This window comes from Oenanthe melanoleuca, unplaced genomic scaffold (genome assembly GCF_029582105.1).
Source record: "Oenanthe melanoleuca isolate GR-GAL-2019-014 unplaced genomic scaffold, OMel1.0 S082, whole genome shotgun sequence".
Classification (NCBI taxonomy): domain Eukaryota; kingdom Metazoa; phylum Chordata; class Aves; order Passeriformes; family Muscicapidae; genus Oenanthe; species Oenanthe melanoleuca.
This window is the reverse complement of record NW_026612731.1, coordinates 20978-42365: the sequence shown is the minus strand read 5'-3', so window position 1 is coordinate 42365 and position 21388 is coordinate 20978. Positions and strand designations below refer to the sequence as shown.

The 21388-nt window shown below is 43.2% G+C and overlaps 1 protein-coding gene across 1 annotated transcript in view; it reads left to right on the top strand.

Annotated features, from left to right (window-relative positions):
• The first annotated feature begins 289 nt into the window (after positions 1-289).
• Positions 290-21388, top strand: part of RHEB (Ras homolog, mTORC1 binding) — a 38661-nt gene continuing 17562 nt past the window's right edge. The window contains exons 1-2 of the mRNA XM_056515799.1: positions 290-550; positions 18880-18951. Coding sequence (XP_056371774.1) covers positions 499-550; positions 18880-18951 — 124 coding nt within the window. The 5' untranslated portion in view covers positions 290-498. The remainder of the gene's footprint in view (positions 551-18879; positions 18952-21388) is intronic.

The window sequence follows — 21388 nt, the reverse complement described above, 5'->3', positions numbered from 1 at the left end:
CGCGCGGGACGCACCAACCGCCTCACGCTGCGCGCGCACGCGCGCGGGGCCTTGGCGCGCGCCTCTCCCCCGCCCCTCCCCTTCCCTCCCCGCGTCCCCGCTCGCCCTTGCCCGCCCGGCCCCGCCCCCTCCCCTTCGAACGCGGCCGTTGCCGCTGCCCGGCCAATCTCCGCCCGCCGCCGCCGTCCCTCCGGCCAATCGGCGGGCGGCACGGGGGGGGCGCGCGCGCCGGGCGGGGGTGACGCAGGGAGTTTTTTCCTGTGACGCGCAGGTGCGTACGCGGGCCGGCGCGCGGCGGCGGCGGTCACGTGGTGCGGCCCCGCCGCTGCCAGCGCCGCGCGTCCCGAGCGCGCTCCGGCCGCCGCCGCTCCCCCCGCGCCCCCCGCATGTCGCTGGCGCCGCGCCCCGCGCCCCCACAGCCGCCCGCCGCCGCCCTCCGCCGCAGCCGCCGCCGTCGTCACCGCCCTTGATGTGGTTCGGGGCCGGGCGGGGGAGAAGATGCCGCCGTCCAAGTCCCGCAAGATCGCGATCCTGGGCTACCGGAGCGTGGGTGAGCGCGGCGCGGGTGTCGCGGCGGGGGTGCGGGCGGGGTGCCCCGGTACGGCCGCATCTCCCTCCCCCGCGGCGGCGGCAGGTGCAGCGGAGGCAGCGGCGCTTCCCGCCGCCCCGAGCGCGCAGCCGCGGCCCGAGGGAGGGAGCGAGGGAGGGCCCCGCCATGGCGGCGCCGCAGAGCTGCGGGCCCGCGGCCGCCGTGCCCTTAATAGGAAGTTTCACCCCCCCCTCCACACGCCCCGAACGCAGCTGGAAAGGCGGGATCGGGGGAGTTGGGGAGAGGGGTCCTGCCCCGCCTTAGGGCTTAGGGATGCTGGGGTCCGACGCTCCGTGTGGAGAAGGGCAGCGGGGCTGGGGAAGGGTCCGCAGCGCGGCTCCTGTGAGCAGCGGCTGGGGCAGCTCAGCCCCGAGGAGAGGAGGCTCGGGAGAGGCCTCAGCGCTCTCCACAAGTCCCTGACAGGAGGGTGCAGCCGGGTGTGGGTCGAGCTCTACTCTCGGCAACCAGCGATAGGACATGAGGACGTGGTTGTAAGCTGCGCTAGGGGAGGTTTAGGATGGACACCAGGAAGAATTTGTTCTCCGAAAGAGTGATTAGACACTGGAATGGGCAGCCCAGGGAGGTGGCGGAGTCACCGTCCCTGGAGCTGTTTAAGCAAAGACTGGACGTGGCACTCGGTGCCGTGGTTGACACGGTCATGTTGGGTCTCTGGTCGAGCTCAGAGCACTTCTCCAGCCTCGGTGATGGTGCGATTTAGAGCCCGTCTGAAATGTTGGGTCTGTTGCCGTGCCTGGCCTGGTTTTGCCCCGTTGGTGCGGCAGCAGCAGCGCAGCCGCTGATCCCGAAGGGCTCCGGGCTGTGCCCAGCACGGCGCTGCTGGGACAATCCAGCACGGGCTCATCACCGGCACGAACCTGCTGGAAGCGTCCAGCACGAGTCTGTAGCAGCTGATAAAGGGTTTTGTTCCATACAAAAGGTGTGATCCTTTCTCCTGCATTCACTGTCTTTGACGGAGAAGGGTTTCAGATGTTTCAGCATTCAGGTTCTTGAAGCAGAGGGGAACAAGATGTAGTACAGCCGGTGCTAATCGATCAAACTTAAAAGCACAGATCAATGTGGAAGATAATGTGTGGTTGGAAAAAAAAAGATGCTACGGAGAGATACTACTCTGATATAAAAGGGGTTTTTACATTAGAAATAGTGACTCTATCAGTAATTTGTCTTACATGGCACACAGCATAAAGAACCCATTAAAAAAGCTTTTTTAAATTAAAAAAAAAAAAAAAGAGGCGAAATAAGGAGAGCTTTTTCTTGCATTTTGTGCATAGCTGCAGCCAGGTTGGTGTTAAAAGGTTGATAAATTTATCCAGTCCTTAAACAGAAGAGTGAGTAGTAGATGGATCAGTTTGCACAGTCTGTATGACATCACTTGTTGCAGTCTGTTCATTGTCTTGTGTGTTATGTTTTCTTTCTTCTTTGAGCACTGGTGGGAGCAAAGCAATGAGCAGTGTAAGTGGGAAGGAGGAATGCTTGGAATTCTGTCCTTTGGAAGTCTGTGGTGGGGACTGGGTGTACTGTTGAGCTTTGGTCCTTTGTCTATTGACACTGACAAGCAGCAGTCAAAAAAATTAGATATTAGTAAGGTGTAGGACCAATTGAGGAGAAATAGAGAAGTAGTATAATGCTGTTTGATTGGTGATGTGGACAACAGTACTTGTGCAAAGCATGGCCAGAAAGTTACCTAACTGTTAAGACTTACTGCTGAACTTCTTCAATTAAAGTTTTCTGAGACAAGTGTGGAATTGGGCTTGATAGAACAAGACCTTTTATTAGGAGAGCCACAAGTTGTATGAACATAGAATTGAGGGGAGGGGGAAATCTGGTTTACTGGAATTTTCCTTTCATTGTCATTAAATTTCTAGGCAAATACTTAGGTAAAAGTTCAAGCAGTAGAAATGGGCCGCTGAGGTCTTACTTCCATTTTAGAAAAGCAGAAACATTAACCTGTGAGATTTAGACTGTCCTCTACTTCCCCAAATATGCCTCTTAAAGTGTAGGAGGATGGGGACTGAGTTTGGCTTCAGGGAAACTCTTGGTTAAGCCTTGCTTTGTATTATGATGGCAAGAATATCACTTGAGCCCTGGGTAAGAAAGGATATAATCTTGTTTTAGGACTGGTATTTGGGTGGTAGAAAAGGAAGTATGTTTCTTTTGAAGGAAATGCTACATTGTATAGAGGTAATGCTCATTAAAGTGGGGAATAATTCCAGAATCTGAAGGACTGAAAGGAAATGCTTTCTACATTTCCTTTTGTAATGAGGAAATGGCATTGTTTTGTCATTAACATTAATCTTGACCCTGGAATTAAGGAGGCTCACTCTGGTGAGTTGTAAAATGCTTGTAGTTTTATAGGTTGGCCTAAATGCTTAGGTGACCTGCTCTGAGAAGTTGGGTGCTCTCCCTGTAACTACAGTGTTTGAGATGAAGCTGTCGTAAAATGGAGAGCTGTTTTTCCCATGACGCAGTTAGTGCTGAAATAACCAGGTTTTGATGATGTATTTCAAGCAGCGAGCTTTTCCCTACAGCTGATGATTCAACAATGCCATGGGTCTCTCAGGTTACAAGTGTGTACAGTGAAGGGTGGGCACGCTGTCCATGAGGATTTATGAAATGGCCTGAAAAATGTGCTGGATTCGTGCTAAGGCCTTGTTTATTTTACTTACATTAAATTTTAATCTTATCCCAGTGCTGTTGTCAGGTAAACTAGAGGTTGGAAGTGGTATTCTGGTATAATAGTTCTCAGAATAGAAAATTCAGGAGTCTGCTTGTTTGAATACACTCCCTCTATCTTTCAACACCACCATCAAGCCTTTCATATGTGAAACTCTCATTCTTTTCTGATGGGAGAGATCACAGTGGAAGCCTCGTGAATTCCCAGGCAGTCATACTTTCTGAGATGCAGGAAGAATATTTGCCAGGAGCTTCAGCAGTTGTTTTTTGGTGAGAAAGACTGATTATCTGTGGATATAGCATGCAGGTTGTGGCATGACATGAGACAAAATCGTGCAAGAATGTCTTTGTTAGGTTTTGTTCAGGCTTACATTGGTCTAAGAAAGTTAAATTCCATTATGTAAGTGTGCTTGTCTCAGCAAGGATCTGAGTAGAAATCAGATGGATTTCATCCCAAGATCTGAGTTTCACAGCAGAGGAACTTGACTTCCATTACTGTTAGTTGGGAAGTGACCAGAGTGGACCAGCTACTTGAGGTTTGATTCTGGAATAAATCTGTCTTGTGCATGATGAGGCATAAAATGTTATAGAGTTACTGCCTTCACTAAAAAGAATCTTTGTACTTGTGTTTCAGTCATAATTTAATATCCAAAATATAATTGGAAGTAATGGATTTGCTTGGAAATAAAGCAAACAGGACTAAGATTTTCTGAATCTTTTCAGAGTAACAGCCACTCTGAAAAGCAGTAGTGTCGTCAAAAACGCTTTGTGCTCAGTTTCATTCTCTATTTATAGAACAGATATGCAAATTCAGACCACAAATGCCTGTATGAAAGAGTTTTCTTAGATCATCTTGTGAAGTACCTTATTGCTGGGATTCTCTGTATTATATTGAATGGATGGATTTAAGATAAGCACGAAGGTGGTGTTTGGATCAGCTGTTTCAGTCATAGGTCTTTATTTCAGCCTGGTTTCTATTCTGCTCTTTGTATAAGTTGTGCTTCTGGTTTTACAGATGTACTTGCAGAAACACGAATTCTCTTTCTGAATTTCACATGTTTGGACTGGTCATCTGAAAATGCTCTTCTGGGCAGTTTATGGCTCTGAGGGGAAAATCCAGTTAATAATAGGGGACTTACCTATTTTCTTTCCCAGATAAAGAAATCAACTTGTTTTGTGTGTGTAGGTGTAGAGCAGACTGTGCTGCAGGCAGAAGTAGTCATGGTCTGACTGTGGCATGCAGGTATCTGACTGTGGCATGCATTTTGTGATGGAACAAAATGATCTGTCAGGGTTAGATTTGTATGGAAGGGCTTCCAGATGATTGTATTAAGCTGAAAAAAATGCCCCTCCCCTCTCCATCTTGCTTGAAAAGCAAGAAGAGCAGAAAAAGCTCTTCAAGGGCTTCAATATGGACCTGTAAATAGTAAAAATAATCATGGCAAAACGCAGTTTGAAAAGGCAAGTTGTTTGAGTATGAGGAGGTTTGCAGTGTAAAATGGATCTGAGGCTTTGCTGTTCGTGTCTGAAAGATGGCATCTGCTCGCACAGCAGCGTTCCGCCCCGAGCAGGGATCCCCAGGGATTGGATGGGGGAAGTGGTAATTTTAGCAGGCGATAAATTGCCCGTGTAAATGTCAACAGAGGAGGAATGGAGAAATTACCGCTGTCGTGTGCTGTAATTTGGTTTACACAATCGGCTGTGTCCGCAACATGGGGAAGCCTGAGATTTAACAGGAAAATTGAGCGGTTTGGGAGCCAGCTGATTTGTAAGGGTAACATTTTCCTGAGTCCCCTGGAAGGTGCCAGGATGACTTCCACAGCCCTGCCCTTGCCAGGGCTGCAGTTGGCTCTGCCAGGGTGCGGCAGTGCTGCGAGGAGGAAAAGTTGCAGCTCCCAGAGGACTGGGATAAGGCTGGAAATGCCAGCTTTAATTGCATTTCGGTGTTAGCGGCTGCGATAGTGGCTACAGCAGGGAAAGTTGCTACAGAGCGTTTGATAGCAGTAGCTGGAAGCACTAGAGGCAGCATGTTCAGCTGTAATATCAAGCCACTGTAGGGTTATTTGAGGACGCTGCTTCAGGATTAACTCTTAAATTGCCTACTCTGATCTGTCAATGGTAACACTTGCACGTTTTGCTTGTATATATGGGGGTGTTTTGTGTTTGATTACACAACTTGAAGTTAGCATCAACAGGAAAAGCCAAGTGAAATGTAGATCCTGTAATTTATAAGCTATATAAAGTTGGAGTTCTTCATTTATATATACTACACTGCCTGAAGTGTAGGCTCTGGCTCAGGCAGCCACCTCTGCAGTACAGGCTGCTGCGGAAACTCGGCGTGACCACGCAGCCGGGATTAGAAGAGCAGGCTAAAAAGTGATAAATGCCATTATGATTAACTTCCTGTGGCTCTCCTGAAGGTGACATCCAAGGGCGTGCTTTAAAAACTGCTCAGCTTAATTGTGTATTCCATCCAAAATCGAAACAGCTTCTCTGTGGGATGTTCATAATGCACTCAGGCTCTGCGGATCCTGCATGAGTCAATTGGTTGGTGTCATCTCAAATTTTCCTAAATCAGAACCTGCAGACATGAAGCGTGGTGCGTAAAAACACGAAGCAGTCCTTGTCAGTCATGAATTGGTCTCCTTAAGGGTTTGAGAGGTTCCCTTTTGTTTTCCAAGGTCTGCATTTGAAGTGAATGGCAGATTTGTTGTGAATTTGATAATGAGAAAGGAAAATCTCCTTCCTGAGTTTGGGGGATGGTTGTTCCTTACAATTTCTCTTCCAATCCTGGTCAGGACATTGGCGTTCCAGTGTGATTCCTGTCCATTGAAGGCAGCTCTCCTATGAATGAGGGTATATGGGACGGGGGAAAAGGGAAGTATGGACAAAATCCATGTTTTTTGTGGCCAACAGACCTTTTAAGAAGATTTCAGATATATTAAGTTTACTAAAAGCATATTAATATGGACCATTACAGGTTGCATTTTCTTTTTGAGAAATACAAAGTATAGTATAGTATAGAATTGGGTCTTTTGTGGGGTAAAGTTGCTTGTATTTAACTTGTCACAAAGAAGTAAACTGAGGCAGTTTTTGAACAAAGTGCTGAAACGGGCTTTCAGGTGCAGCTTTTCTCAAGAAACATCCAAGCCACTTTCTTTTTTAATTGCTACGTAATGAAGGCAGATGCAATTGAATTGTAGGGTGGGGCACATCTTGGCCCAAGTTGAGCTAACTCAGCACTGTGGCTGGAAGTTGGACCTTGCTACCCCCACCCAGGTGCTGGCACTGCTGTGATGGAAGGCTATCCACCAGCTCAGGGAATTGATTTATTTGAAAAGTAAAGCAACCAGAAGGGAAAGATTTTGTGTCCTTCAGCAGGTGGGCTCAGTGAGTGCAGCCCTGGCAGGGGGAATAGGGTCAGAAGCACAGGCTTTTGGGGGAGGGTGGTGTAGGCTCTTTGTAACTGTGCAGACTCTTCTTCAGTCAGACTTGTTATGCAGCAACATCTGTAAGGTTTTTCCTCCACCACCTGAGATAGGCATGGATGCCTTTTGGACAAATTTCAGCAGTGGAACTTCTGAGCTGGGATCATTCTCTTGATGGGAAAAGATGGCCTTGTGCAGGTGGTGATTGTGTGTTATGGAGAAATCAAGTTTTCAAGGTTCTTGTTTAAATAACCTTCTGTATCAAATCTAATCAATTAATGTGGCATTGAGGAAAAAGGTGCTTGACCTGAGGTAAACCTGAACCTTGTTCCAAAAGTCTATAAATTCAGATGATACCTCAAGTGATACAATTGGAATTTTCTGGAAACACTGCTGGTAAAGATGTTGCAATGGATCAAAACTAAAGCTTCAAGAAAAGATCTCTAAGAACATGGAATCTAACCCTTAACCCAGAGCTGCCAGGTCCGCCACTAAACTATATCCACACGTCCTTTAAATACCTCCAGGGCTGGTGACTCAACTGGATCCCTGGACAGCCTGTTCCCATGGTTGACAACACTTTCTGTGAAGAAATTTTTTCTGCTATCTAATCTAAACCTCTCCTGGCACAACTGTTTTCTTTTATCCTACTGATTTCTATCTGGGAGATGAGGCTGACTCCCACTTCACTACAACCTCTCCAAGGAAGTGAAAGGATTCAGGGACACTGATTTCCTTCCTGCTTGGAAAGCCAGTGGAAACAAATCTGAACTGTGTTGCTTTTCAGCAACAGTGGTCTTCTGTCTTTGGTAGGATACCCTACAAAGTATCTGTTTCTTACAAATACAGGTTGACCACTTGGATCATATGGATGAATCGCAGCTCCCTAATTGTTGAAATGTTTTGGTTCTTCCTCAGTTTAACCATACTCAGGTTGATTGCTGGGCTTGTACATTTTAAGAAGAGCCTAATGAAGGATGCTGGATGAGAGACAGTGGTGAATGTGGCATTGGTGCAAACAGATGATACAGGTTCTGAAAATGCAAATTTTGGATTATCAAGCAAAATATTCCCCAAGATAAAGTTAGGACAAGCAAAAGACCAGCTTGAACCTTATGGGCTTCTGCAAAAGGGAAGTCTACTAGAATTTCTTATGGGACTTCTTATGTGAATTAGAGAACTTGAGGTTAGAACACAAGGAGGAAATGTACAGCTGTTTGATTTGGGTGGAATCATCAGGAGTTTGTGGGTAATGGCCAAAGGTTATGAAGCATAAGACTAAGTGCATGACTTCTGAAGGGCTTTTAAGGAATGAAAGACCCTGTGTGACACTTGGAGGATTAGTTCAGAAAAGTTATGGTCTTTCCATGTTAAATATGTATCAGCTGCAGAAATCATAATTCCCTGATAGATTATGCTTTAAACAGTCAATTTTTCTTTCAACACTCTTTTTTTAATGTGACACTAAAATCTCAAAGATTGAGGAGTCAGTATTTCTAGGATGGTTGTCAGTATTCTTGGGTATTTTAGATTACAGAACCAGAACATCATGTGTGCCAAACCTTGTTATTTGTGTTCTGTAGGGTATGGAGTTAAATTAATTTTAATTTGGAGAAAGATGGAATATATAAGTGGTCCTCAGTGTGTGGATGTAAATATGTGCAAGTGTAATACAAAATTAGGATGTGAAAGTGTCTCTTGACAACATTGTCTCCAGAGTTAGTGGGATACATCTGTCTAGCTTCAACAACTTGTCAGATTGTATTGCCAAAACTTCATTCAATATGTATGACCTCCTTTAAAGGTACTCTTGCTGTATGCAAAAGAGTTGGGATGCATAATATGTAGGAAAACTCCATTAAATCTGTCCTACAAACTGTCAAAACAATCAAGCACTTGACATTAATGCAGTAAAGTGTATTTTGCTTCAAGGCTTGTTATTCCATCAATAACAAATTTTTGGTCTTCTGAAATCTGTTTCAAAATTAGCATTTTTTAATTAGAACTGGAAGTTTCTGCTTTGAAATGTGCATATAAACGAGCACCATGTTTCTTAGTGGGCTGAAGTACCTTGTTCTTCATTGCTTTCTTGGAAATGGTGTTTGCTTCTTTGGTATGGTTTCACCTGGTGAATAAATTCTAAGGGAAAGTGTTGGTTGTGCAGTTTCAACCTTCTTATTTTGAGAAAAATCATCAGAACTCTTCATAAACTTTGAGGTTGTTAAACTTAAGTATAAAAATGGTTCAGTTGAAAGGTAATGGAAGTTTTTCTGAGCAGTGGATGTAGGAAGAATAAGTTGCCTGAGTGTTTCAAAATCTTGTTCCTTATACAGAGTCTAGAGGAGTCTTAGGGCACCTAAACCTTTTTTCTGCTTGTCCTTCTACAACTGCACATTTTTATCACACTTTTATCCCCAAGTGTGATGGTAGGACAGAGGAGGAGCTGACATGAAACTTGCAGAACTGATGGGTTGATGTGCAATCAGAAACCTGTGTAGCAGACAAATGGAATGTTCTGCTGTGTCTCCTGAAGCCTGACCTGACTTTAGATTGTCTTAAGCTGTAGTTCAGTGCTCAGCTGCTTGTTCTAAGCTGTGTGGTTGTGCTAGTAGAGCACTGGGAATTGAAGTATTCAGCTTGTATTACCAAGGGCTTCCTCAGGTGCTGGAGCTGGACTGGCTGAAAGATGCTTGACTTGTGAAAAAATGGAAAGATAAATTATTTCCAGGTTGCAGGTGTCATCCTCATTTACCCCCTTGGGGAACTTTCAGGTGGTTGAGGGAGGGTGGTTTTTTTTTTTTTTTGTTCTGTGTTTTTCTTCTTTTCCGCAAAGGTCAGAGTTTTGTATTTTGACATTTTAGCACTACATAATAAGAAAACTGAGAACAGGAAAGTATGATTCTTATCCAAAACCTCTTAATGTGAAGTACCTTTTGAGCCAACAGATGGATATATGCTGGTTAGGAAGGTAAGAAAGCCAGCTGGCTGTCATGGCAGGCAAGAACTTGATAGTAAAATGTAGCAAACAAGGGTTACCTATTCTATATTCTCTGCCCTGTGGCAAAATCAACTATGTCATGTTGTATCTGACAGATCTTTGGCTTAAATTCCCTTAACATTTTCAAGGTTGGGGGCTCTGATGATTCTTCTGATATTCTGCATTATGTTATTCTTACCCCAGAGTCTTGTTTTTGCCCTGCTGTTTTACCCATGTGTGTCAGGCAGAGATTTTGGTATATTATTACTTTAAACCTTCCTTATTGTTGACAGGTTGTCCTCTGTATTCAGCAGCTACTCCTGGGTAGATGGATAAGTGTGTAAATGCAGGAGGCTTGCAGCCAGCGTTGGTGGGGAGGGGTTGATGACTAACTCCAGCTGGTAAAGTGCAAGGCCCTGAAGATTGCGATTAACAGATTGTGGCTTTCTTCAACCCTGATAAATAGAGGGGAGGAGCTTCCTGTGATCAGGAGAAATAACATGGAAGGTGCCCATGCAGTTAATTCAGAGATCTAGAGCCAAAATGGAGAAGAGACAATAGTAACAACAAGAGGCACTCAGAACGTGGTGGTGGGGAGGGAGTTGTGCAGAAAAAGGAACAGTTCAGGCACACACTGGTTTTTATGTTGGTGTGGTTGTGTATAGATCCACTGGGTTAGCACAGGGGAGATGGTCATGGCTCAACAATGTGAACATTAATCAAAACTCTCAGTGTCTACCAGTTGTGGACAGAGATGTGCTGGAGTTGGCCATGTCTTGCTGTGCTGGAGGAAGGAGTCAACACAACTCTTTGTCAGTATCCCCAAAGATCACCTTCCCTGTTCTGTGCTAAGAGATTTTGGTGTTATCAGGATTGGTAGTGCAGTTCCTGATGCTTCTTGCAGCCTTGGGGACTTCCCCCAGTGTAGGAATAGCAGGTGAATGGTGCTGTGTGCTGGTGTTGGGTGCTGGTAACAGTTGTCTGTGAGTGTCTGGGTTTATTGGCCACATGCATTTCTAGCACTGGGTTGTTTGTCAGACCTTGGACTATCAGGGGTGACATGAAGAGCCTGAAACATTGGCTGACCACCTTGCAGATACACACTACTGCAGAGTGGAGCTGTCTGTTGTTGTCAAAATCTTCTAGTGGTTATTATGCAGTTTGATTTATGCATTTTTATAATATGTTGTACCTGCCCTTGTTGGCAGGAGTCAGTTCTATCTTCCAGCTTTTGCTACTGTTAGTGGAGAGCTCAGTGGACTTCCCTTCAGAGTAAGGCTGAAACTTCTTAGCAGTAGTTAGAGAATGTTCTGTACCACGTGGTTTGATTGGATGATGTTACCAATAGAAGGAATATTACCGTTGCTGTCCTGTGAGGATTTTGTCAGGTACTCTTCTGCCATCCTGCAACAAGGAAAAGGGAAATACATTCTTCCTATTGTTCTTGCAATTCCAAGAAGATCCTGAGACCCTCTAGTCATATGCATTTCAGTAGTACTGCCAAGGTGTCTATATTCCTCACCCATTTCAGCTGCTTTTGGCATTACTTGATGTTACAGTATGCAGGGTCATGTTCCTAGACTTGTGGTTTTAAATGATAGCAGGAAAGGTTTAGTGACATTTTCAGAGACTTGTAAGCAGGGATTGATGTATGATGACCACAGTGTTGGCAACTGTGAGTCCTATGGCTCCAGTCCTCAAGGTCCTTTTTTGGGAAGACCTGCATGTCAGTGGCACTGAAGTCTTTTGTCTTGGAAAGGCTTGTCTTTCTTTCTTACTAGTCTGAAAATGCAAGTGAGATTTGTGGAAGGGAGAGTTTATCCCCCTTCCTAATGGAACTTGAAAATTTAATAGGCAGTGTCTGTGCAGAGGGTGAAGAGCTGGTGCTGGGACTGCAGATGGATCAGCTTGAAGAAAGAAAAGCAATTTAGGTTGTACATCCCAGAAATCTTTAGCTGCAAGAAAGAAGTGACCGGAATTTGAGAGTTTGATCCCTTGTGTGGAAACTAAAACCTTGAACATAGAAAAGGGGATTGCTTGGAATGCATTAAAGCAAGAGAGATGTGTTATTTCTAACAACATAGCATTTAAAACTGATTTAATGATGAAACAATGGCAGTTCCTAAAAGGATCTTTCAAAGACATTTCATTTCATGTTGTACATACCCAATGATGCAAGGAAAGGTCAAGTTTATTCAAACACCTCATGAGCTGCTTGAAGTGTGTGTATAGGGAGAATGGACTTGGATTCTACCCAGCAGCAGAAGTTGCATTTTGCCCCCTTGGAGAGGAAGTCAATACAAATTTCAGACTCTTTACCTTTAGGTGTGTCATAAACTGGAATGTTAGGGTCTGATCTTTAAGCTTAATAAACTTTTCCCTTTAGGAGTTGTTGTGGTTTAACCCATTGGGCAGCTGAACACCACACAGCCATTCAATCACTCCTCAGAGTGGAATGGGGGACACAGTTGGGGAAAAAGACAAAAAGGAATTGGGATAAAGGCAGTTCAATAGGACAGAAAAGAAAAGGTAAATTATAGTAATGGTGAAAGAATATACAAGTGATGCACTACTCAGTTGCTCACCACCCACCTACTGATGCCATTGAATTTCTGCTGCCACCTGAAATATTTTAGGCCTTGTGCTGTGGGAAGGTGCTGCAGGGATGCACAGTTTCTGCAGGAAGTCTGAAGGGAGTACAGAGGATGGTATTTATCTGAGAGAATACAGGTTGACTGTCTGGGGTATGAATGTCTGAATTCCCTTTGCAGTTAAGGAACACCAGGATGCAGTTCCCCTCACCTATTTAAAGCATCTTGGATGCAGCCAGGTATGCATCCATTCCATGGCCAGGCAAAGTATATGCCACAGAGGTTGTTTTTGGTTTTGTTTCGTTTTGTTTCTTTAAGCTTTGTCACAGCTTTTCCCATCTTTGACAACTGACAGTAAACACATGGAATTAGAATTCATTTAACTTATTAAAAGGGAAACAGGAGGAAAGCTGCAGCCCTCTGCTTTTCTGCCAGTGAGGGTAACAAACAGAGGTAACTGGACTCTGTGCTAAAACAACGAAAAGATTTCTTTTGACAATCCTTTGCTGTTGTTACTGACTTTATTGGAGACAAAATGGACTGCCTGGAAGTATAAGCTGTTGCAGGAATGCAATGGAATTTTTCTCTACATACTTGCTTGGACATGTAATACATTGCAACACAGTTTTAGTGAGTATTGAGGGATGAGCGCTGCTGTAGGATGGAACAAGCCTGCTGCTAAATATCAGGGAATAAAGCACGTGCTCTGTTCTTGCTTTCTTTACAGGAAATATGATCTAGATAGCATTTGGACTCTTGGCTTGTGTTCAGAAGGCTCATTGCTGCCGACCTAGCAAGGGCCTGCAAGTACTCCTGTGAGTGTGACTGATTGCTTTGAAATCTGAAGAAAATAAAGGAAGCCATGTGGCTTTGTTTCTAAACAACTGCTCTCAGATTTCCTCTGACTTGCAGAGGAATACCTTTGATAAACCTCAAGAAGATTGTGCAATGCAGAAGGAAGGGAAACAACCATCTCCCAGCAGGCTCGTGCTCTTGATATTACAGACCATTGTGTGAAACTTTTACACTAGAAATAGTTCTACAAAACCTTGCCTTAGACTTCAAATGTATTTCCTTATGTGCTAATTAAAAAAACCCAAACAAACAAAAAAAAAAGTACAAAAAGAACAGAACAGGAGAAGGCAGAGAAGAGTTGTAGCAATGAGACAGAGTGCCAGAGAAGTTAAAGAACTTTTGTTGTCCTGAAAAGCTGATTTACTCTTTGGTTTGTCATAAAGGATTCTGTGATGTTGGAGGCTATTCGTCACGTTACCAAAAGATGTGTCATTGAGGTCCTCCAGCTTTCACTCTTAGGGAATTACAACCTTTAGTCTGTTCTCCAGAAAGCTCAGAGAGCATGTTGAGAGGAGTGCCACCACTCTGTTTTGCATATTAAGCATGAATATCAGGAGCAACTGCAGGAATTGAGCTCTTTGCAGCAATTGAGGAAGAGTCTTATCTCTAAGCATCAGAAAATAATTTCTTAATCCTGTTAATGTAATGCTGACGTAACGAGGAAATTATTACAAAAACATATAAAACTACAGCTGAATGTAGATGTTTATTTAATTCCTCACAATTAGAAGTCTAATGGTAGAATTAAGTTGTATCTGAGTAAAACACAAACTACTCATTGTATTGCTGTCTCCAGAGATTTAGAAACAGAATTTTTTATTGACCCAGATGTATAATTTTTATAGTCATTAGACTAATTCACCAAATACAAAGCAATGATCAGCAAAACAGCAACTACACAGCCATAATTAGTACCTGGGGGGGTATCTTAATTAACCATAGAAAGTTGCTAACGATGTGGCATGAGATGAATGATGAGCTGGTGATGTGTTCTGAGATAGTCTTCGATCTTGTGAGAAGATCTTTGTCGAGGAGGGATGCTGTAATCCTCTTTGCTACCCAGTCAGCCTCCATCGGCTCCAGGAAGTCGTTCAGTCCCGCTCTGTGCTCTGAGGATGAATAGATAATCTGCACTATGGAAATGCCAGTGTCTCCATTTTGTGCATCTTGGTGTCATGAATTAAAGAAGATAAAGATCCCAACATTCAAGTTAAAACAAGTATATCTTTTTGGTATAAAAACTTCAGCTCTGTGCAGTGTAGTGACTTGAGTGTGCAGCCAGACTTGCCTAATTTGAGATGACTGACAACATTTCATTATGAAACCTTTTTTTGTGACAAAGCCTAAAGTAGTTTGTCTGTAGGCAAAACTGGGTAGACCTAAGGAGACTAACTAGGTATGTCTAGTTACTAATTTAGTCTAGAGACTACCTTAGGTAAGGTGCTAGGCTTGTGGTAGGAGTAGATAAGATGCTGCCAGTTGTTATATGTGCATTTTAATAGCAAAAGATGGGTTAAAGAAACTCTTCATCTACTACACTGCCAACAGAACTGCAGCTCTTCAGTAGCTGTTGTTCTTGAGCAGGACAAACTGTTTACTGATGGCTTGTGTGGGCAGTTGGAAGGATTGAGAAACCCTTCCTGTTGAGATAAGCTGTGCTGTGCTGCCCGTGGCTGTCGGCGTGGTCGTGCCACGTCCGAGGGCAGCTGTGCAGCCCCGCTTGCACAATGCCGTGCTTGTGGAGCTGTTGTTTGACTTGCTCGCTGCCTGGTTGCATCATTTTTGTCTCCTGGGTTTTGGGGAGAAGTTGCCTGCTGATGAGAGTTTAATCTGGGCTTTCCCCGTGCCTGTTGCAAGGAGAACAGGGTGTGAGATGGGGACAGCAGGCAGGTGGTGGTGCACAGAGGAGGGGCATGACCTCTTTGGGGAGGCCAGCTGTCCCCAAGCCCACCCAGACTCTGTTACTCATCTGCTTGGTAAACTGCCTAGTGTTGTAAAGCTTGAATTTTAAGGCTAGATTATAAATACCACAGCTCTTGTCCAAGTAGTAAAAGGATGAGTAAAACACAATTTGGCAATTGTTTTGCCTTGACAATTGCAATGGCATTTGAAACTGATGTGCTATGATTGCACTACTCGGAGTATTTATGGGATGTTCTGCTTTATGGTGCAAGTGGTCTAGTGTATGAACAGAAACAAGACAGCTTTAGTTTTTGAATTGGCTTTCTGTCTGAAAATCTGTTCTTTTTCTGTTTTGACAGTGGAAAACTCTTTTCTTTACCACTCTCACATAATACCATAAATAATGAATTGTGTATGCAAATACATATTGGGTACTTCTGGACAACTTGAGCTGAGTTTTCAGCCACCTGGGACTTGTATTCTAAACACTCATGAAACCCATTTCTTGCAGCCCTTCTCCTTCTGCCCCATCCTTCAGGGAGAGGGAAATTCAGTGAACTTGGAGGATTTTGCTTACAGCTCTGCTATGGAATATCTGGTGCTTTGAGTTACCATAGCAAGGCTCTGCACCCAGCTTCCAGCCTTGCTTCGGATAGTATCACTTCTCCTTTTGGTCTCAGTGGGTGTTTATTTTCCTAAAACTCAAATACAGTGGATATGTTGAATTTACCAGCATGGAGGATGCTACAAGGAGAAGCTTAGCAAACTGCAAAAATGTTTATCTGCGTTCCAAATGAGGGCACGTTAGAGCTGAGCCTCTTTGAGGTGTACACCCTTGAGTAATCAGCTAATCAAGCCTTTGCTGCTGGTGTCAGACTGGCGGAAACGTGCCCGTGGTGCCTGCACACCAGCCAGCCGTGTGTTCCTTCAGTGCTCCGGTTTGGAGCTCGCACATCGGCCGTGTGTTCCCTCAGTGCTCCGGTTTGGAGCTCGCACATCGGCCGTGTGTTCCCTCAGTGCTCCGGTTTGGAGCTCGCAGATCGGCCGTGTGTTCCCTCAGTGCTCCGGTTTGGAGCTCGCACATCGGCCGTGTGTTCCCTCAGTGCTCCGGTTTGGAGCTCGCACATCGGCCGTGTGTTCCCTCAGTGCTCCGGTTTGGAGCTCGCAGATCGGCCGTGTGTTCCCTCAGTGCTCCGGTTTGGAGCTCGCACATCGGCCGTGTGTTCCCTCAGTGCTCCGGTTTGGAGCTCGCACATCGGCCGTGTGTTCCCTCAGTGCTCCGGTTTGGAGCTCGCACATCGGCCGTGTGTTCCCTCAGTGCTCCGGTTTGGAGCTCGCACATCGGCCGTGTGTTCCCTGCTCCGGTTTGGAGCTCGCACATCGGCCGTGTGTTCCCTGCTCCGGTTTGGAGCTCTCACATCGGCAGGAGCGGTTGTGTGCTGTCCTTCGGCCTCACGGACGCTGTGTTCGTGTTGCAATCCTCCCTGAAAGCCTTTCCTGGGGCAATCTTTCTGGGGCAAGAGCAGATAGGAGCTAAATTGTCAACTTGATTTTCCACTCTGTCCGCGAGCATAGGTCAAAGACCTGGAATAAAACCTGTGGGACAAAGTTCAAGCCAAGCTGTTGGTCACAGGGCTCTGCCTGCTGCTTGCTCATGGGCTGAGACACAGGGCAGGGTGTTAATGACTCAGGGTTTAGATTTCTCATGTCCATCCAAGCCTTGGTTTACTGGGATACAGTTGCCTGCACCTTACCCCGAGGGGGTGAGTGCTGAATCCCGGACTGGAGAGTTTTCCTGTGCTTCATGGAAGACAGCAGGTTTCCTCTTGTGATCACATACGCACTGGAAGGCTTGTTACAAAGCTTGGAGCAATTTAGGAGGGGAGTGTTGGAACACTGGTTTTGTCTGTTTCCTCTTCTTTCACTGTTAGGAGGAAAGCAGTAATTAATACAGCTGGGTGTGAAATGCAGCATTTTCTGTTGGCTCCGACTTCTTTCTGCTATTCAGTTTCCAGGCTTAGCACAGACAGACGGCAGCAGTCAAGTATTTCAGTTAGTTCAGAATCCTTCTCAGGAGGAAACAAGTTAATGATGATCTTTACTGAACTTGTCTTATTCTTGAAGCTCTAACAGCCTAATATAGGGGTAGTTAACTTTTTTTTTTTTTTTTTTTTTTTTTTTGTAATGGTGTGCTGGTAAAGAATCTGTGAGCATGAACTCTGGGTAGCAACTTCTTAAGTTTATAGCTAAAGGAGAAATAGCTTGTAAGTTTGCTCATTTTCTAAATGGTGTCCAAAATACAGTTTCAGAAAGTTCCTGGGAAGCACCGTTTCAATCCTTAATCTGACTTTATTAGGGTGATTTGGGAGTGGGGTGTGTGTACCTTGCTTGGGGCAACAGTTTAAAGTGGAACGTCCTCTGTCAACTTTCGCACTGTGAGCATGACACCTTCAGTTGTGGTGTCAGATAAAACCAGAAAATGGTATCTTAAGAACTTGATTTTAGAAAAAGCAGCTCGATAAAATCTTGGTGATGGTTTGTCTTTGTGGGGTTTGTCTGGAAATTTTTTTTAGCATTGTTTCTTGAATAAACTGTCATGATTGATAGGAGGCAGCAAACGGGTAAGCATGACAGGAAATGAAATGGAGAACTGTTTTTTTAATATCTCCTGAAGGAATGCTTAGGAAAGAACATTTTCTGAGTACTGGAAGTGGGCAGTTTTTACCCAAAGCAATTTATTCTTGAAAACAATGGTACTGTATATTTCCACCACAATGTTGGTTACTTAAGAGGTCATTGAGAGGTTTCCACTGAGTTGGGTGGTTTTGAGTCTACATTTTAACTTGAGGTTGTATTTTGTTTGTGCTTCTTGACAATGAGAAGAATATAAAGGAGCATGAAGAATATGCTCATGTCCAAAAGCAGCTAATGCACTTGGCAATCTTTGTAAGAGAGTATTTGTCCAGTAAACATAATGTAATAGGATCTAGGAGATTCCCAAATGTAGATGGTGTGCTGTAATGGAAATTGTGTTAAGGCTTCAGTAATGCATTGAGAAGTCTTCAGTTGCAGAGCTTTAAAGGTGTTTTTTTTTTTTTTTTTTGGTCGATGTATGTGATTCGCCATTTTGTAAAATCTTTCAGGACTAAACAAGTTCTCATTTTTTCAATCTGCTACTAAGTTTAGTGCTTTGTGTTACTCTTTAAGTGAAATGGGGAATGTTTTCTGCTAAGGTAGCAGTTAAATTGCTTTAAAGAAAAAGCCAATTATGCCACCTCAGTCACTGCTTAAAATACAGCATCCACTGGTCTGTTGTGGTGTGGCAGTAGGAGGATTAATAGGAGAATGTATTGGTCCCAGGAATTTTGAAGTCATCCTTTTGTTATGGGAAACCTGTCCAGTCTCCTAGTAAAACCAATTTTGGCTAATTCTATTCAAGTTTTCTCTGTGGTTACTGAAAATCATTTTGAATTTTACTTGCTTCTTGACAGAAAAATGTTCCAAGTACATCAGTTTGTTAAATTTAGTTCTATGAGGATTGTGCACTGCTACTTTTAGATTTATTTTAAACTGGAGGAGTAATGTAAGTTATGCCCTGTTAAAACAAAAGCAGAACACATGCCGAGTAGCTTTTGCACTGCTTTTTATATGTTCAGGAGACCCAGTTACTAGAAATAGGCACTTAAATTAAAAATAGGTCAGTTGTCAGGTATAGATAGTTTAAATGAGTCATACAGAGCTCATATTGGATAGATAGAAAATTGGTGTATCTACTAGCAAGCAGTGAAGTGATGACATCCTAAAGACTTTGTTTCATTCCAGGTTTTTGTTTCCTTTGCTTTACAGGAAAATCTTCACTGACAATTCAGTTTGTGGAAGGACAGTTTGTTGATTCATATGATCCAACCATAGAGAACAGTAAGTAAAAAACTGCCAACCTCCTCTGCCAAACTAACTTGTATCAGAAGCCATTGGGGTTATACATATACTTATGTGGATATTTACATATTAACATTAAAGTCCATTAATTACCACAGAAGTTTTATTATCTTTTAAACCAGTGCAACAGTGTTGCAGCATGGAAAACACGGTGTGCATATTTATCCAAACAGCTGAACATTTAACACTAAATGAAGGGACACCTAATGAATCTGGCTAAAATACACCTCCTTGTATTTTATGTGTGCTGTTGAGCATCTGCTTCCCCTAATGTACTTGTGGCACATTATGAAAATGTGCCATCAAATACAAGTATTCCAGAGTCTCACATAGGATCCAGATGAACAGAAAACCAGCAGTACCCATCAGGATTAAACCACTACTTTAGAAGATAGACTATGTGGCTGTGATAACATGATAATCTTTTCAATTACTCCTTTCCAGCAGCTGGATAACAAGGCTGGAACACAACCAACTTGCTGCAAATTCTGGGTATTTGGCTTTTCAAGTCCTTTTTTTTTTCTCAGCAGTTTTTTTTAAAAATAGTTTTAGTAACTTTGTGAGTAGCTTGCAGAGCAGGTGAGTAAAGACACTGATGCTACAAATGCTGCCAAGAGCAAAAAGTCATTTCAGAGGTTACCTGGCATTCATTACAATCCAGCCACCTCTTTCTGAGCTAGCAGTGGCCATAAAGTACTCGAACAGCTGCAGTGCTGGGCTGAGTAACTTGATCATGTTGGCTTACTTTAGTCATGTGGCAAATAAAAGTGGTTTCATGATCGTAGCCTTGGGGTTCTTGTATTTTAATGACTTCTGAAATGCAGTGCTGTAGCACACATTTTTAGTGTTTTGAACTTCTGCACTAGGGTGTTAAGCCTATATGATAACCTGGAAGCTTGAATGAAGCCATCAGCAGAACAAGGGGTTTTTTGAATATATATATATGTGTAGTATATAATTACAAATCAGTAACTATCAGGATATTTTACTTGGGATTATTTTATTGCTTATAACTAAAATTCAAATGCTACTTTTTGGGAATGCTCTGAATTTGCTTTAGCAAGTCAGAGCAGATAATATGACCCTTGGTCTGAATGTTAGGTCTTACACAGATGTCATTAATACTAACACTTTCCATCATCCTTTTTTACTTTGTTTGAATTAAAGCTGCTAGCAAAATACTGGGGTTTAAGTTTCTGTGTTTTAAATACTGATGTCACTTGGGGCATGTTATTTTTCACTGTCTGTGCCATATAAATGCAAATTATTTAATCTTTTAGTTTTATGCAGCTATATGTGAATGAATAAAAATTGAGAGATGCTGAGTCAAAGTCTCTATAAAATATTGAGTCTATGCCTTGTTTTAGGATTTTGACATGTTGGTACAAGATTTGTCTTGTTTCATCCTTTACCTGTTGTCTGTAGCTGCTGTTTGTAACTCTGTAGTTGTGTGTCTCACAACTTCAGCATTTCTGAACTATACAAAAATACACTGTAGGTGAATTTTGTTCTTATTTGACTCTCCTAGTCTGCATTGTTTGCTTGATCTGAGTTCTAAGCAGTGAGCATGTCCTGGCCTTGAAAACTTGTTGGGAGAGGGCATCTTAACTATTCACTTGGTTTCTTTCTTGTTTGCCAAACAAACAACATTATTCATTTGGTGTGAGTCTTGTGAACTGTGGCGTGGCTGGAAGAATTTCCTTTCTGAAAGGTAGAGAGTTGAAGGATCCTTTTGACATCAGAAAATGTTGCTGGGAAATAAAGGTTGAAAAGATAAAAATTATGCCCTGGGGCTCAAAACAGTGGGGAATCTGTCCCATCTTTAAGCCCCAGAAGGCCTGATAGAGATAATGTTTTAAAAATGCTTCTGTGAACAGCAGACAAGAGAATACATTCTAATTTAACACTCAAATTTAAAACTTATTGAAAATTGTTTTAAGACAGATGTGAAACTAGTTTTGATGGATTAAGTATAAAATAATTATTTTGACTTAAGAATATTATATTTTTTTCCTAAATATAAATCTTTGTTCAGTGAAGTCTTTGGTCACTCCCAGCTGTGTTTCTGATTCTGTATATGGTCATAAGATACAAAATATGTGATCAACTCTTGGAGGTTTCCTAGCTCCTGATTTCAGATTTGGTGGACAATATTGGCTAAAAGGTTTGAAAGTCCGGGTTCTTATACTAGGGATAGTGTTGGGAGAATGTTGCATTTTTCCAGGGCATTATAATAAGTTGTAAAACCTTTTCAGTTTCATCTGGTAGTTGGGTCTACACATGTAACAAAACTTGGAAATAAAATGAATACATGGGAAAGGATAATCTGGCGTATGATTTCCATTTTTTCTCTCCAGAAAATTGTTGATAATCTGTTACAGTATTCTCCCAGCTTTCAGAGGTATTCTTCTTTCAG